The sequence below is a fragment of the Cicer arietinum genome, chromosome 7 (genome assembly GCF_000331145.2).
Source record: "Cicer arietinum cultivar CDC Frontier isolate Library 1 chromosome 7, Cicar.CDCFrontier_v2.0, whole genome shotgun sequence".
Classification (NCBI taxonomy): domain Eukaryota; kingdom Viridiplantae; phylum Streptophyta; class Magnoliopsida; order Fabales; family Fabaceae; genus Cicer; species Cicer arietinum.
In genome coordinates this window covers 44,351,292-44,366,952 of record NC_021166.2, presented here as the reverse complement: position 1 = coordinate 44,366,952, position 15,661 = coordinate 44,351,292, and the positions used below count along the sequence as shown (strand labels likewise).

Below are 15,661 nucleotides of genomic sequence, written 5' to 3'. Positions count from 1 at the left end.
TTCATTAGTATTTTATATAATTCAATTTCAAAAAAAAAAATTGACCTAGTCACATGACTTGTTTCAATTCGTTGCTAGCAAAAAGAGATGACAGTTTTATCAAAAATGCAAATTACATGAAGGACAGACAACAAAAGTTTAGGAGTACATTACAATGTTATAACACCCAAAAAAAAAAGAAAAAATAAACCATGAAATAGCCAACCTGTTCCGAAGTTGCCATTGAACCATGGCATGTTTGAAGCAGAACCCTATTGGGATCTCCTAAAAGAGGATGTGCTTTAAGCTGATCCCTTAAACAGCTTATATCCTCCCATCCAGTCATAAATACTAAGACAGCACCTGGCCGTTCCTTCCGACATATATGGCATAGAACAGCTTCAATGAGATTAAATCCTATGCAGTCAGGTGTCCAAGAAGATAGCGAATCACGTGTCCTGGGACTATAGTTCTCAAAGCTTGATTTAGAAAGAGCATCCTGTTCAAAAGTAAGAAAGTGAAAAATCCCTAGTCAACATAATGCACTTAAAAAGAATCCAATTTAAATAATTCAATTTATAAGTCAAAGTCAAACACAGAATACCAAGACACTTCATTTGATTTTAGACATAACAGCGAATTACATAATATGGTCAAAAAAAGGATAGGGGCAATTGGAGATAAGGCACACCATTTATATTGAGCGGAATATACAACCCTAGTTTCAAATATTTAAGAATAATAACAACGCAGCGAGGCACAACATCAAGGTATCAGCATGCATTAGAAAGCTGACCTCAGGCCAAACAAGGGAATCCAAATTCTCTAGAGCATACCAGAATTTAAACTTACACAGTTACACCTAATTAAACTGGGGATGTTGTAGCCACTACAGTAAGTCTCAAGAATTTGGGTAAAGTGTAAACATATATTTATTGAATTTAAATATGTTGACAATACATCAGATATATACACAAGGTTTCTATACAACCAAATTCCTATTAGTACTCCTATATAACCAATCCTCTATTAGTACTCCTATACAACCATATCCCTAAACTTGAGGGATATTTTTAATAATAAAACAAAAACAGATTTTGACACTCCCCGTTAAGTTGGTGAATAGGTGTTCTCCATTTCCAACTTGGATACAATTCTTTCAAAGCTGCTGTTGTTTAGCCCACTAGTTAGAAGATTTGCAAGGTTTCCTTGAGAGGAGATATATGGATTGCAGATTAGGCCATTATCGAGCTTTCTTAGATAAAATTTCTGGTGACTTCAACCCCACATGGGATCTTCATCCCACTTTATCTTCAGGTCCTCCAAACTGATCTTCAACTATAGTAACTTGCATATCCCTTGTGTCATTGCCCTAAATTCAGCTTCAGCACTGGATCTGAATACCACACTTTGTTTCTTACTCTTCCAAGTCACAAGATTCGCACATATGAAAGTGCAATATCATGTAGTTGACAGTCTATGTACAATTGACCCTGCATAGTCAGCATTAATATATGCTTCAAGACCCACATTTCCATTTCGTCTAAACAAAATTCTTCTTCCTGGAGTTTCTTTCCAATATTGCACAATTCTAAGTGTAGCTTGCAAGTGTAACTCCTTTTGTTGGTGTATGAATTGATTGACTAGGCTTACAGCGAAGGCAACATCAAGTCTAGTTTGTGACAAATATATGAGTCTTCCAACTAATTTTTGGTATTTTCTTGTCATCTGCAATGTCTTCTTATGCATTTCCCAACTTTAAATTTGGATCGATTGGTGTACTCGTTGGCTTGCATGTTGTCTTGCAAAAGATATGTGATGTATTTTTGTTGGAATATGAAAATCCCTTTCTTAGAGTGAGCCACTTCAGTTCCCAAGAAATACTTCAATTTTCCAAGGTTTTAATCTCAAATTACTTGGCTAGGTGTTGTCCTTACAGTTGTGGCTCCTTTTCATCGTCACCGGTCACTATAATGTCGTTCACATATACCAATAACATTGTTACTCTCCCTGACTCAAAGTGTTTGATAAAGAGATATATCTCCTTGGCTTTGTTTGAAGCCTAGACCCACACCATGACTCTAGCAAACCTCCCAAACCACGCTCGTGGCGATTGTGTTATGCTCATGTAGAGCCTTTTTTAGCTTACAAACGGTGTTGGCAGCAATATGCTCACTGTATCCAAGGGATAAGTCCATATAAATCTCCTCTTCTAGATATCCATGGACGAAGGCATTTTTTACATCAAATTGGTGCAAGTTCCAACAGTAATTAGCTGTTAAAGATAATATCACCCTGACAATATTCATTTTTGCAACTAGAGCAAATGTTTCGAAGTAATCCACTTTATACATTTAAGTAAATCCTTTAGCTATCAACCTTACCTAGTACCTCTCAATAGACACATCATCCCTGTACTTTACAGTGTATACCCACTTGCATGCTATAGGTTTCTTTCCAATTGGTAAAGGGACCAAATCTCAAGTACCGTTCTTGTCCAATGCTTCCATTTCCATGTCCATGGCTTGTTTCCATTTCCTGCCAAACAATGCTTCAGATAGAGAGGTAGGTATAGTGGGAGTGTTCAGGCTTGTGAGGAAGGCATTATTAGTAGGTGAAATTGTTCAAAGCATAGGTAGTTGGATAAAGAGTAGTGTGGCTTATTGGTACATGTCTTAGTATTCTTCCTAAGAGCAATTGAGATATGAAGGTCATCATAAGTTGGTGGTGTGTTGAATTCTAATTCTTGTGTATAGGAAGATTCATAGATTGGATCACTAGAGTTTGAAGCGTCAAGGGAAATTACCTCATGTAAGGTCGGATTGGACTCTTGGATGTGAATAGATTCAGGAATGACCTTTGTTCTTCTTGTATATACTAGATTTTTCCCATATCTTGCAATAGCATCATCATTTCCATATTTCTCGTAATCTATTTCAGTCTCAACATTGTCATTTTCTTCATTTTCATCTTTTTTAAAATCAATTTCAGTCACAATTTCTGGTTCAAGAGTCAACTCAAGAAGTAGAAGAGATTCATCTTCCTTACTTGTATTCTCCCCTAAAGATGAGTTTGACCAGAGTAACTTCCTTGTTCATGGAAGGTGACATCTCGGGAGACAAAAATTTGGAATGGTGGATGATAGCATTTGTACCCCCTTTTGGGTGGAAGAGTATTCAATAAATACACATTTTAAGGCTCTAAGATCAAGTTTCCCTCTATTATCACTATGGATATGGACAAAAGACGCAGACCAAAATATTCTGAGAGGAAGATTACTGCAAGTGGACACATTAAGGTAGAATAAGGACAGAGCCTCCATGGGAGTTTTGAAGGCAAAGACACTAGAAGGTAATCGATTTATGAGATACGATGCAATTAAAATTGCGTCTCCCCAAAATTATTGGAAACTTTATTTTGAATAACATCGCTCGAGTTTGATATGACAAGTGCCCATTTTTTCTCTCAGTAATCTCATTTTGTTGGGGTGTTTTAATACATAAGGACTCATGAATAATGTCCTCCTTTTCATAGAAAGAATTAAGTTCATGATTAAAGTAATCTTTGGTATTATTGGACCTAATCCTCTTAATACTCACTGCAAATTTGTTTTTTATCGTTGAGAAGAACTGTACAAACACAGAACTGACTTCAGATTTTTGTTGTAGTAAGTAAACCCAAGTACCCCGAGTACACTCATCAATAAAGATTACAAACCAACAGACTCCTGATATATTTGGAACATTAGAGAGACCCCATACATCAGTATGAATTAGATAGAATGGAGAAGTACACATTTGGTTACTAACTAGAAAAGGTACACGTTTGTGTTTAGGGTTTAGAAGGCCGATCTACAATTTGGTTGAAAACGGCGGTGAACGGAGGTCTAGAAGGCGGTGTATGGTGCACACGCGTTGGAGATGATGTCGAGAGTGGGCGTCACGCGCCAGACTGAAAGGTGCGCGTGAATAGGCTGTTGACGGCACATTTTGGGTTTCAGCGTGAAGTAAATGTTCAAAGGTGGTCAATCAAACATGAACAGTAACGGTTTGAATAGTGAACACACTATAGCAGCAAACGGACCAAACAGAAATCTCAATTTGCTGCAGTGAAGGCAGCAAAAGGGAACACATTGAAGTTGGCTAAGGTTTTAGGAAAATAGAAACCGCAATGAAGGCGACAGATTTATGCGGAAACGAGACTCCCAAAGACCAAGAGCTCTAATATCATCTGAAAAATTAGAGTAAAAATATATTTTATTGAATTGAAATATGTTGACAATACGTCAGATATATATAAAGGTTACTACACAACCAAATCCCTATTAGTATTCCTATATAACCAAATCCCTATTAATACTCCTATACAACCAAATCCCCCTATACTTAGGGATATTTTTAATAATAAAATAGAAACAAATTTTGACAGTAAGGAAAGATATTAGTGGTCAACTGTTAGGATCCTTCCTTTGACTAAGAATGAATTCCTAGAACAGAACAATATTGAGTAGTCAAAAGTATGAAAATTACAAAAAGGAAAGGACCAAGAGAGGAAGATTGTATTAAACAAGAACATCCATCATCCCTTCTCATTGTGATATACCTTGGTATTGGTTCAATGAGGTTTATCATGTTTACAACATCAGTAGTAAAGCATATATTTGGAACTTGCTCAACACTTTCAGTATGGACTTTTTTAAACATACATGTAACTTATGCACAAACTCTACACAAAAACACATTGAGAATAATTAAGAGAAATCTTTAAACATCATGGATCATTTAACCTTTTAAGTAAATATTCCAGCTACATACCTCAACAAGAGAAGTGATCTGGTTTTTCCTCTTTCGTGGTGCAAGTTGCTTTTGTGTTTTCCACAATTTCTCTTGACCATAATCATCAACTTGGTTGAAAGAAGACAACTTATATCCAGTCATTTCCAAAACATCTTCTAAAAAGTGGGATCTTACCGGATAGGTGAAACCCTGGACAATGAATAAATGCATTCAAAACTCCTTGTCACATTGCTAATAACAGCTTATATAAACAGGTATAATTGCACTGCTATAAAATAACTGGAAGCGTGTAAGAAATCTCCTAAATTTTAAAACAGATAGAGATATTAAAATGGCATGTAATGCACAATGTGGTAAAGTTGGCAGGCCAGTGTTAAGTATCCTACGATGAATTACAGAGGACTTTAAATTGTGTAATGCATGCATGAACCAGTGCACTCTGTATCAATGATACAAATCCCAAGTTTTCAAAATTTGTTTAATCTTTTTTACTTTGCTTCCACCAATTACATCTGAGAAATTAAAAAGTCAGAAAAGCTTAAATTGTAAAATGAAAAGTAGCAGAAGGGGCACTATCAAATGCATCCTATTTAATTATTCTATATTTTTTCATTTTTCTGAAGCAGGGCTTTACATAGTCCCTCACTGTGTTCCTTATTTAGATGTCCTACAATTCTGTTTTCATTCCTATGTAATAGTCTAATAGAGGCTTCACACATTGTTGTTAAACTCACAAACCAACTATTATGATCGTACAATTCTACGAGTGTATCCTTGCTTTGTGGTCACATTCCTACCAGATGATGCAAAATGGACAGCTCGTGTAGAATCACTGTGCCAAAGTTTGCAAACTGCAAACAAACTGACCGAGATGTGCTACCTGTTTGGGGAAAAAACTCTTGTCCTGCTGTTCACTTGTTCAATAATACTTGAATACCCTAAATCACTGTTGTGCTACCCTTGATTGTCCTTTGCAACATCCTAAGAGACCCATCTAATCTAGCTCACTACTCTTTGTTTCTTTCCACCCTCTTTCGAGACTCTAATTCGCAGTTTGCAGGTTTAAGTGCCTTTTTTGCTGCTTCTCTATTGTTTGTTACTTTGTTAATGGTTCAAGCATCTCTAACTCTCTGGTTCGAGCCTCCTATCTATGGTTCTACCTTTCGGTTCCTAACTGAAGGCCAAAGCTCTAAATCCCGACCTCACGATCTCTCTGTTGTGGTGCGTTATTTATAAAAAAAAATATCTGACTTGTGAGTTGTGTTGGAAAACCTCAATCGTCAGTCACAGTCTGGCAGCCATCTCTCTTCTCAAATAGTTGCATATGACCTTAAGAATTTTCCATTTGAGTTTATTAAATGTTTCTTGTGTTTAGAGGTTACTTTTCTTCTGTTATTTTCTATGCATAAATGTATGTTCAAATATAATTTTGCATTTTAGGTAGTGTTAAAATATTATATTAGAATGTAAATAATTAGATTAGATGGGCTGTAAGTATTCCGGCTCGTTAGTATTACTGCCAATTATGTTTGTTTAATACTCATATTCTATATAAAGAACTTCTATTGTGTAGTTGAAACACACGGGTTATTCAACATGTCTCAATACTCTTTGTATTCAACATGGTATCTAGAGCCTGTTGAAAGACAACCGTAATCGTCAATTACTCGTGGCACTCGCATCAGCCTCCTGCTTCCATATTTGTCCTCAGTTTTCAGTTTCGAGTTACGGATATACGAGTTCCGGTTCAAACAGCCCCTGTTTTCCCGGTTCTAACGCGTTTTCTAACACTCGTTACTGACCATGACGTCTCAGTCTGAAACAAAGAGCGTCTTCACCAACTACATCACTTTTCCTCTCTTTATCGAAAAATTGAATAGATCAAATTATGATAGTTGGGCAGCCGACATCAAACTATGGATACTTGGTCAAGGTTACGAGGATCATCTCACTCAAAAGCCTGAAAAGGTGGTTGTGACTGAAACATCAAAATGGAAACAGATAGATGCTCAATTGTGTAGTGTCATTAAGTCTACACTTCATCCAAATGTTAAACCGATTTTCCGTCCACATCTCATGTGTGAATCGGTTTGGAGTCAAGCAAAGGCACTTTATACTGACGACACACAACGTCTCAATGGAGTTTGTCACCGTTTGTTGAATATCATTACTCTGAAGACAATCGATGGCTCTATTTCTTCATATCTTGGCACCGTTCATAGTGCACTTCATGATTTTAATGCTTCTCCCTCCTGCTGCAAGTAATCCAGTTGAACAGAAGAAGGAGTTGGATCAACGCAACACCTTCTTCATGCTCCTTGCACTCTATGGTCTACCCCAGGAGTACTCTGCAACTCGTGATCAAATTTTGGGGTCTGTTACTGTTCCGGATATGTCTACTACCTCAGCGATCCTCCTTTGAGTATCAGCAAAACATCCAGTTGAGCATTCTATTACTTCAGCTCCGGGTGACACTGTTGCCCTTGCATCTCAGGGACATAATCAGAATCACTCTCGTGGAGGACCATCCAACTCTAAGCCTCGTCCCAAATGTGAGCATTGTAATCGGATTGGACACACTATTGATTGCTGATGGAAGTTGCATGGTAAGCCTTCGCCTTCGATAAAAGCAACTCAGCTTGATCATTTTGTCACTATTCAGACTACACCACCTCCACAAGGCTCCACAACAAATTATGAAGATTTCCTCCGATGGGTTCAGAGTCATCCGAACTCTAGTTCTCCTACTTCAGTTGCACACACTAGTAACTCATCTGTTTACCTCTCTCACTCGTCTTCTCTCGGCCCTTGGGTTCTTGATTCTAGTGCGTCTGATCATGTCACTGGTAATAAATGTCTCTTTTCTTCACTCTCTACATCTGGTTTTTTACCTACTATAACTTCTGCCAATGGCACTCAAACCTGGTCTCAAGGAGTTGGCACTGTCCAAATTCTCCTTTCCATCTCAGTTGCATCTGTTCTCTATGTACCTGGATGCCTTTTCAGTTTACTTTCAGTTAGTCGATTGACTCGGTCTCATGACTGTATTATTACTTTCACTAAATGATAATGTTACCTTGCAGGACCGGAGTTCGGGACGGACGATTGGCGTTGGATGTGAGTGTCAAGACCTCTATTACCTTTCTAGATCTTCCAAAGAGTCCCCTCATACTATCCATGCTCAACTAGGACACCCAAGTCTTACCAAACTGCAAAAACTAGTGCCTAGTTTGTCTAAGTTGTCTAATTTACATTGTGAGTCGTGTCAGTTAGGGAAACACACCCGTAGTAATTTTCCTGATCGAGTCAATAAAAGAGTATCCTCGCCTTTTGCTTTAGTTCACTCTGATGTTTGGGGTTCCTCTCGTATTGTGTCTACTTTAGAATCTAAGTATTTGTTACTTTTATTGATGATTACTCTCGTTATACGTGGTTATTTTTAATGAAAAATAGAGCTAAACTATTTTCCATTTTTGAGTCATTTTATCAAGAAATTAAAACTCAATTTGGAGTTTCTATTCATACCTTAAGAAGTGATAATGCTCGGGAATATCTGTCCCATCAATTTCAAAATTTTATGGCCTCTAATGGTATTCTACACCAAACATCATGTCATCATACACCCCCAGCAAAACGGGGTAGCCGAACGCAAAAATCGGCATCTCATTGAAACCACACGAACCTTACTTATCCATGGCAATATTCCATTCAGTTTTTGGGGGGATGCAGTCTTAACGGCGTGCTACCTTAATCGTATGTCGTCTTCTGTCCTTGATGGCAATATCCCTCATTCGGTCCTCTTTCCCCATACCCCTCTTCACCCACTACCACCTCGTGTCTTTGGGTCCACATGTTTTGTCCACAATTTATCTCCTGGTTTGGATAAAATGTCAGCTCAATCACTCAAGTGTGTCTTTTTCGGTTATCATCGGTCCCAAAAGGGCTATTGTTGTTATTCTCCCACACTACACCGCTAAGTTACATCAGCCGATGTTACCTTTTTCGAGTCTGTACAATATTTTAAACCTACCCATATAGCCATTGAGCCCCATCAGGACATTAATCCCGAACATCCTTAGGTAGTTATCCCTATCTCACCCACTCATATTCCTATCGAACCTGTCGAGTTTGCCCCCCAATCTCCACGACCACTACAAACATATCAGCGTCGTCGCCTACCTCTGTTGTGCATATTCCTGTTCATATTACAGACCCTCCTCCGACTCCACCTCCGGATCCGGCCCTTCCACCTGAGCATGACCTTCCCATTGCTCTTCGTAAGGATATTCGCACAACCCATAATCCATCTCCTCATTATATTGATTTGTTATCATCGTCTTTCTCCTTTGCATTACACTTCATTGTCTTCCTTGTCTTCCTTGTCTTCTGTTTCTATTCCTAAAACTACAGGTGAAGCATTATCCCACCTTGAGTGGAGGCAAGCAATGCTTGATGAGATGTGTGCTCTACAAAGCAGTGGTACTTGGAATCTGGTTCCTTTACGTCATGGGAAGTCTTTAGTCGGGTGTCGTTGGCTCTATATAGTAAAGGTTGGCCCTGATGATAAGATTGATCGATTTAAGGCTCGTTTGGTAGCCAAGAGATATACTCAGATTTTTGGGTTGGATTACAGTGATACCTTCTCACCTGTTGCCAAAATGGCATATGTCAGACTGTTTTTCTCCATTGCAGCAATTCGACATAGGCCTCTCCATCAACTTGACATTAAAAATGCATTTTTGCATGGTGATCTGTAAGAGGAAGTTTATATGGAGCAACCACTAGGGTTTGTTGCTTAGGGGGAGTCTTCCACCATGGTTTGTCGGCTACACAGGTCTCTTTATGGTCTTAAACAGTCTCCTAGAGCTTGGTTTGGCAGATTCAACTCGGTAGTGCAAGAGTTTGGTATGATTCGTAGTGAAGCCGATCACCCTGTATTTTATCATTACTCAGTCCAAGGGTGCATCTATCTTATTGTTTATGTGGATGACATTGTTATAACTGGTAGTAATCAACAAGGAATACTCCAGTTGAAACAACATCTTTCAAATCAATTTCAGACTAAAGACCTCGATAAACTCTGTTATTTTTTGGGTATTGAGGTAGCCCAATCCAAGGATGGCCTTGTAATTTCACAAAGAAAATATGCTATGAATATTCTTGAAGAAACGGGTCTATTAAATGTCAAGCCAGATGATACTCCTATGGATCCAAATGTCAAACTCCTACCTAATCAGGGGGAGCCACTATCAGATTCAGGAAGATAAAGGAGATTGGTTGGAAAATTAAACTATCTCGCAGTTACTCGTCCTGACATTTCCTTCGCTGTCAGTGTGGTAAGTCAGTTCTTAAATTCTCCTTGCCAAGAACATATGGATGATGTAATCCGGATTCTTAAATACATCAAAAGAGCACCTGGAAAAGGTCTCATTTATGAAGATAGAGGACATACTCGGATAGTTGGCTACTCAGATGTCGATTGGGCAAACTCACCCATAGACAGACGATCAACTTCCGAGTATTGTGTACTTGTCGGAGGAAATTTAATATCTTTGAAGAGTAAGAAACAAAATGTTGTTGCAAGATCTAGCGCTGAGGCAGAATACAGGGTCATGGCACTAGTAACATGTGAACTCATCTGGTTGAAATAGTTACTAAAAGAACTTCAATTTGAAGAGGCCAGCACAATGACACTAATATGTGATAATCAAGCTGCATTGCACATTGCCTCAAATCCTTTTTTTCATGAGAGGACCAAGCATATTGAGATTGATTGTCATTTTGTTAGAGAAAAGATCAAATCGGGTGACATCATCACTAGCTTTGTCAATTTTGATGATCAGTTAGCAGATGTTTTTACAAAGTCATTGCGAAGTCCTAGAATTAGTTATATATGTAACAAGCTGGGTGCATTTGATTTATATGCTCTAGCTTAAGGGGGAGTATTAAAATATTATATTATAATGTAAATAATTAGATTAGATGGACTGTAAGTATTTCGGCCCGTTAGTATTACTATCAATTATGTTTGTTTAATACTTATAGTCTATATAAAGAATTTCCGTTGTGTAGTTGAAACCCACGGGTTATTCAACATGTCTCTCAATACTCTTTGTATTCAACAGGTAGAATTTACCATTCGTGTTATGATTCTTTGATCTTTAAACATCCTTGAAGTCCTATACAGAAACTCGATTTTGACGACCTTGCTTCATACAGTCGCTCACTACCTAACTGGATACACACTTGGCTATATTATTGGTTTGTTTTTGTACTTTTGTGAAATAGGCCTTATGCAGTCACTTGTGCAGCTCCTTATGAACATTGTACTGTTCTTGACAGTAGCTCATAGTCAAATGTAATTGTCGTCCAATACCCAGAAAACAAAATTGGGTAGTGCACTTAGGATGAACTACCATTTAGTAGGAACAAGCAAAGAATTACTAATTTTTACTTATGATTGTGTATGATTGTGGTTAACATTTTCCTTCATCATATGAGAAACATGTGTAATATTTGAGATTTTTTAGCATTCTTAAAGATTTAGGTATTGAAGCATGTATATTTATTAAGCCTCTTATTGATTTGTTTCTGAATTGTATCATGTATTCATGATATGATTCAGACACTAAGCCCTACATTAAGTATGACTTGAAAAATAGAGAAATGATCCCAGAAAGAATCTTCCCAGAAAGAATCTTCTCACAAAAATTGATCTCAATGTGTTTCGTTTGCTCATGAAAGATAGGAGTAGATGCAACATACGAAGCTGTCTGGTTGTCACAAATGAGACTCATTGACTCTTGATACGTTCAACCTTTGACTGCTTTGATACCAACTTGAAAAATAGAGAAATGATTCATCTGAATTACTTGAGAGTCTAAACCCTCATTCTTATGTATTTATTTATAATGAAAATATTACAATCAAGATTCCGATATTATAGGGATGAGTCTACAATTAGAAAGATTTGTATGTATAATAGGAATAAAGAAAAGTAAATCAGGGTAATATCTCAACAGTGTGGAATATAGAAAATAACTATATAGAAGCACAGATTGGAATTTATACATACAATAGCATGTGCAGAATATCCACTCAATCACTACCTTACCTTCCCACCATTTATACACATACAATAGTTTCAGTTGGACACCCAAAACAATTTGAATTTCAATATCAATGAACAGACAATTGCATTTAATATCTAACAATTAGAATATTAAAACTCGGTTATCAATACAAATAAATGCTCAATTAAGACTAGGGGACCACCTTACCGGGATATGAAATGTTGGTGCACCTCCAAAATAATTTGAAAAAAGCTCAGCATTCAAAGTGGCACTCATTAATACCAATCTTAAATCTCGACGACGTGGAAGAAGATCCTTTAACACAATCAGTAAGAAGTCTGAGAAGAACAAAAACCAATTATGGAACGAATAAGTCTACTTGGTTATTTCTTTAGGATCATAAAAGGAATAAAGTGATGTTATTAGATAATATACCTTCATTCATCCCTCGCTCGTGAATTTCATCCACAAACACATGGGTTATACCACTCAGGTTCCGATCACTCAGCAACCTTCGGAGTAATATACCACTAGTACAAAATAGCAGATGGGTGTTTTTCCCTCTCATTCCTTCTAACCGAACTTTGAAACCCACCTATCAAAAAACCTCTGTTGTGGTATAGCAGCAAGAAAAAATATATTCCCAGTTTTAAAATGTTATTCAAAAGCAAAAAATATAATTTATGAAAATTTTATTTTCTTCATGAATAATAATATTTGTATTCATGCTTTCTGTACAATTACACTCGTTTGTGTTTTGGTCCATTTTAAGAAAAAGCGGGACTTACTGTTTCACCGAGAGACTCCCCTCTCTCTGCTGACACTCTCTCAGACACTGCCATAGCAGATATTCTACGAGGCTGTGTGCAAATAATGCTGCAAAATGCCCCACGGCCAGACTCAATCTCTGACTCTAATACATATTGAGGAAGTTGAGTAGTTTTACCACAGCCAGTCTCTCCAGATATAACTATTACCTAGTTATTTATTCATAAAGATAAGATATCAATCAATTATAAATACATAACCCAAACTAATTTTGTGACATTCAGCTCATTCCTATTGGGAATCCACAAACATGGATAACATGTTGGATCTGAATATCACATTAAAAAAACTGGGGGACTTGCAAGTTAATTAAATGACAGCAAGATTTAATAAAAGGAAATGTCATACGTAAAAGAAGAATGTGCAACATGAGAAGATTTGACAAAACAAGCTCAAATAGCAAATAGAAATAGAAATATGGTCTAATTTTGGTGTTGAATTTCATTGCAATTTTTCCAAAGTTTAGTATTTTAAGGACCTATTAGATTAATATAAGTGTTGGTTCCTGGGTAGTTAATCCCAAATAGCGGCGTGTCGTGGCCAACCTCAAAAGTAGGATAGCGGGATAGCGCATTCCGGGATAGGCAAGATAACTGCTATTTTTTGGACAAATTACATGAATAATACTATATAAACTTATATTTAATTCAAAATTAACAAATGACTCAAACTCAGAAACATTCATAAATAGCAATAAAAATCCACAAGTTTTACTCTTAATTAAAACATACATTGAAATACTAACAAAAATCAAGGAAATAAAGATGCATATTGAAGTCTTTAAAACATAGAGTAATAAAATAACTAAATATTAAAACTCAAATGCATGTTCTAGTATAGGAATCAAAGATAAGCATCATCTTCATTAGGATATTCTTCTTCCTCTTCTTCCTGGGTGAAAGTAGAAACAACAAAACTGATAAGGAAGAAATAATAGCGAGATCTCACTGAGCTTAATTACGCCAGGATAGCGGGATCTTGTTTCCCGCTGTCGGGGTCAAGCACTGCACTGCAACGAGATAGCGGGATCTCGCTAGGAAACACTGGGATTAGCTACCTAGGTTGGTTCATTCAAGTTCATCTGAATTTTGTCTTCTTTTGAGTTGCAGGTGTTCCTTTCAAGTTTGGTAGACTTAGAATATGAGCAAGAATTGTATTTGATCCTAGGTTTTACATCATTTAAACTTACCAAGTCCCATGTCATTATCCTGATCTTATTTGTGTAGTATTCATAACAAAATTCTAAAATATTGTGTTATTAGAGATAATTTGGTTTTCAACTCCAAAGAGCTAAAGATGGTAGCTAACCTGGCAAGCATCGAATGAAAATACAAGTAAACAGCTAGCAAGCAAGCATACCTGATTACGTGCTATAGCTTGAAGTAAACCTTCCTTCTCTCTATATGCTGGTAGAGACTTCCGAAATTCCAGCATCTTCTTGCCTTCAGGTGATTCCTATATATAAAAGTACAATTTACATAGCAGCCAGAAAATGTGCATATATTTCAAGATATAATAAACTGGAACTTGACATTCGTTTTATATAATAAAGGGACTGGAGAATGGTAAACATAACTATCCGTTTCCATTGGCCAACCCTAAAAAACTGGAACTAGCTAAGACAGAGAGAGAATCTATAACAATGAGATAAATATATTTTCATTTTAACATATAACTCAAATATGAAATTCCAGAAAAAAAAATAAAAGTACCAATTGCAGGAATAAATGCAACATTCATCTTCTGATCATGACTAGCTAATTCAAGCATGTAATTCAAAATGCAAATATCCAACAACATAGATCAAACAACAAAAAACCAAACCTGCCAAGCTCTTTGCATATTACGCATCCTCAAACTCCTCTTCTGGAGAACCTTTTCCATAACAGATTCATCCACACAAAAATTGGCATTTTCGTCCATGTCTATTTCTTTAATCTGATTGGTGGACTTCACATTATCCAGACAGTCAGCTGTCTTCTCAGAATTTAATTGTAGTCTATCAAGGTATTCTTGTATTAAACCCTCCACTCTCCTTTGCAAGCTTAATGGAATCACCACCTGTGATAATGGAATGGAGAAGGATTAGTTTCTAGGATGACATCAATAACATTATTAGACTATGAGTTGAAATGTCCAAGCTATTACCTCTCTTTGTGGACGTTTGTCATCCAAATCTGGTCGGTAGTTAGGAAGAGGCACCTTGCTTGCAACAACCACTTTTCCGAACAGCTCACTGTGCATTAAGATAAGTGACAACACCAACTGATGATTAATGACAACGAACAAGGATTCATTTAAAAGTTTGAAGTAATGAGTAAAAGTTCATCAAAGTAAAGATACTTCATGCTAATGAACATTGTTTCTTTTTCCATATGGCATACAAAAAATATTTATCTTTTACCTGTAAAGTCCCATTCTTTTTGCAAGGTTAGCTATTTGTTCATAGTCTCTCCTATCTCTTTTGTCTCTAGATACAATCTCCTGATCCTTTTCATTCCGTAATAGCATACTGAGTTTCCATTTCCACTCATCCACATTGGCCACCGTAGATGATGCCTACAATACAATAACCATTACATATTTTTAGAACTACTGAAATCACAAATTGTGGCCCTTATGAGTTATGACAAAGCTGATAACATATTTCAAAAGGTTTTTTTTTAGAAAAATGTTAATAAGTTAGTGGTTTTGCTAGTTTCTAGGATTCAAACCTAAGACCTCCCCGCTTAAAACTCCTTTGGTGTCTGAGGCTAATTACTGTTAATTACTACACAACAGATTGATAAAATATTGAATTTAACTCCATAATTGATTCAAAATTTCCCAAAGCACATCCATAACATGTTAGGTTGCAAAAAACAAAAATCAATAATCAACTGAATTCCTGTCACTTCAGTTTCAATATCCGTTTTATTCAAGCAATTAAGAAAAGGTACAGGAGGAAAAATCATAAATGCCACTTAAAATACCTACACATAAATC

The 15,661-nt window shown here is 36.7% G+C and overlaps 1 protein-coding gene across 1 annotated transcript in view; it reads right to left on the bottom strand.

Moving 5' to 3' along the window:
* The window catches only part of LOC101491411 (DExH-box ATP-dependent RNA helicase DExH3), a 28,341-nt gene that overhangs the window by 11,960 nt on the left and 720 nt on the right, over nt 1-15,661 (bottom strand). Inside the window, exons 2-10 of the mRNA XM_004511115.4 lie at nt 15,081-15,235; nt 14,825-14,912; nt 14,501-14,737; nt 14,036-14,131; nt 12,637-12,825; nt 12,284-12,443; nt 12,056-12,186; nt 4,794-4,964; nt 206-478 (exon numbers count right to left, since the gene is read on the bottom strand). Coding sequence (XP_004511172.1) covers nt 206-478; nt 4,794-4,964; nt 12,056-12,186; nt 12,284-12,443; nt 12,637-12,825; nt 14,036-14,131; nt 14,501-14,737; nt 14,825-14,912; nt 15,081-15,235 — 1,500 coding nt within the window. The remainder of the gene's footprint in view (nt 1-205; nt 479-4,793; nt 4,965-12,055; nt 12,187-12,283; nt 12,444-12,636; nt 12,826-14,035; nt 14,132-14,500; nt 14,738-14,824; nt 14,913-15,080; nt 15,236-15,661) is intronic.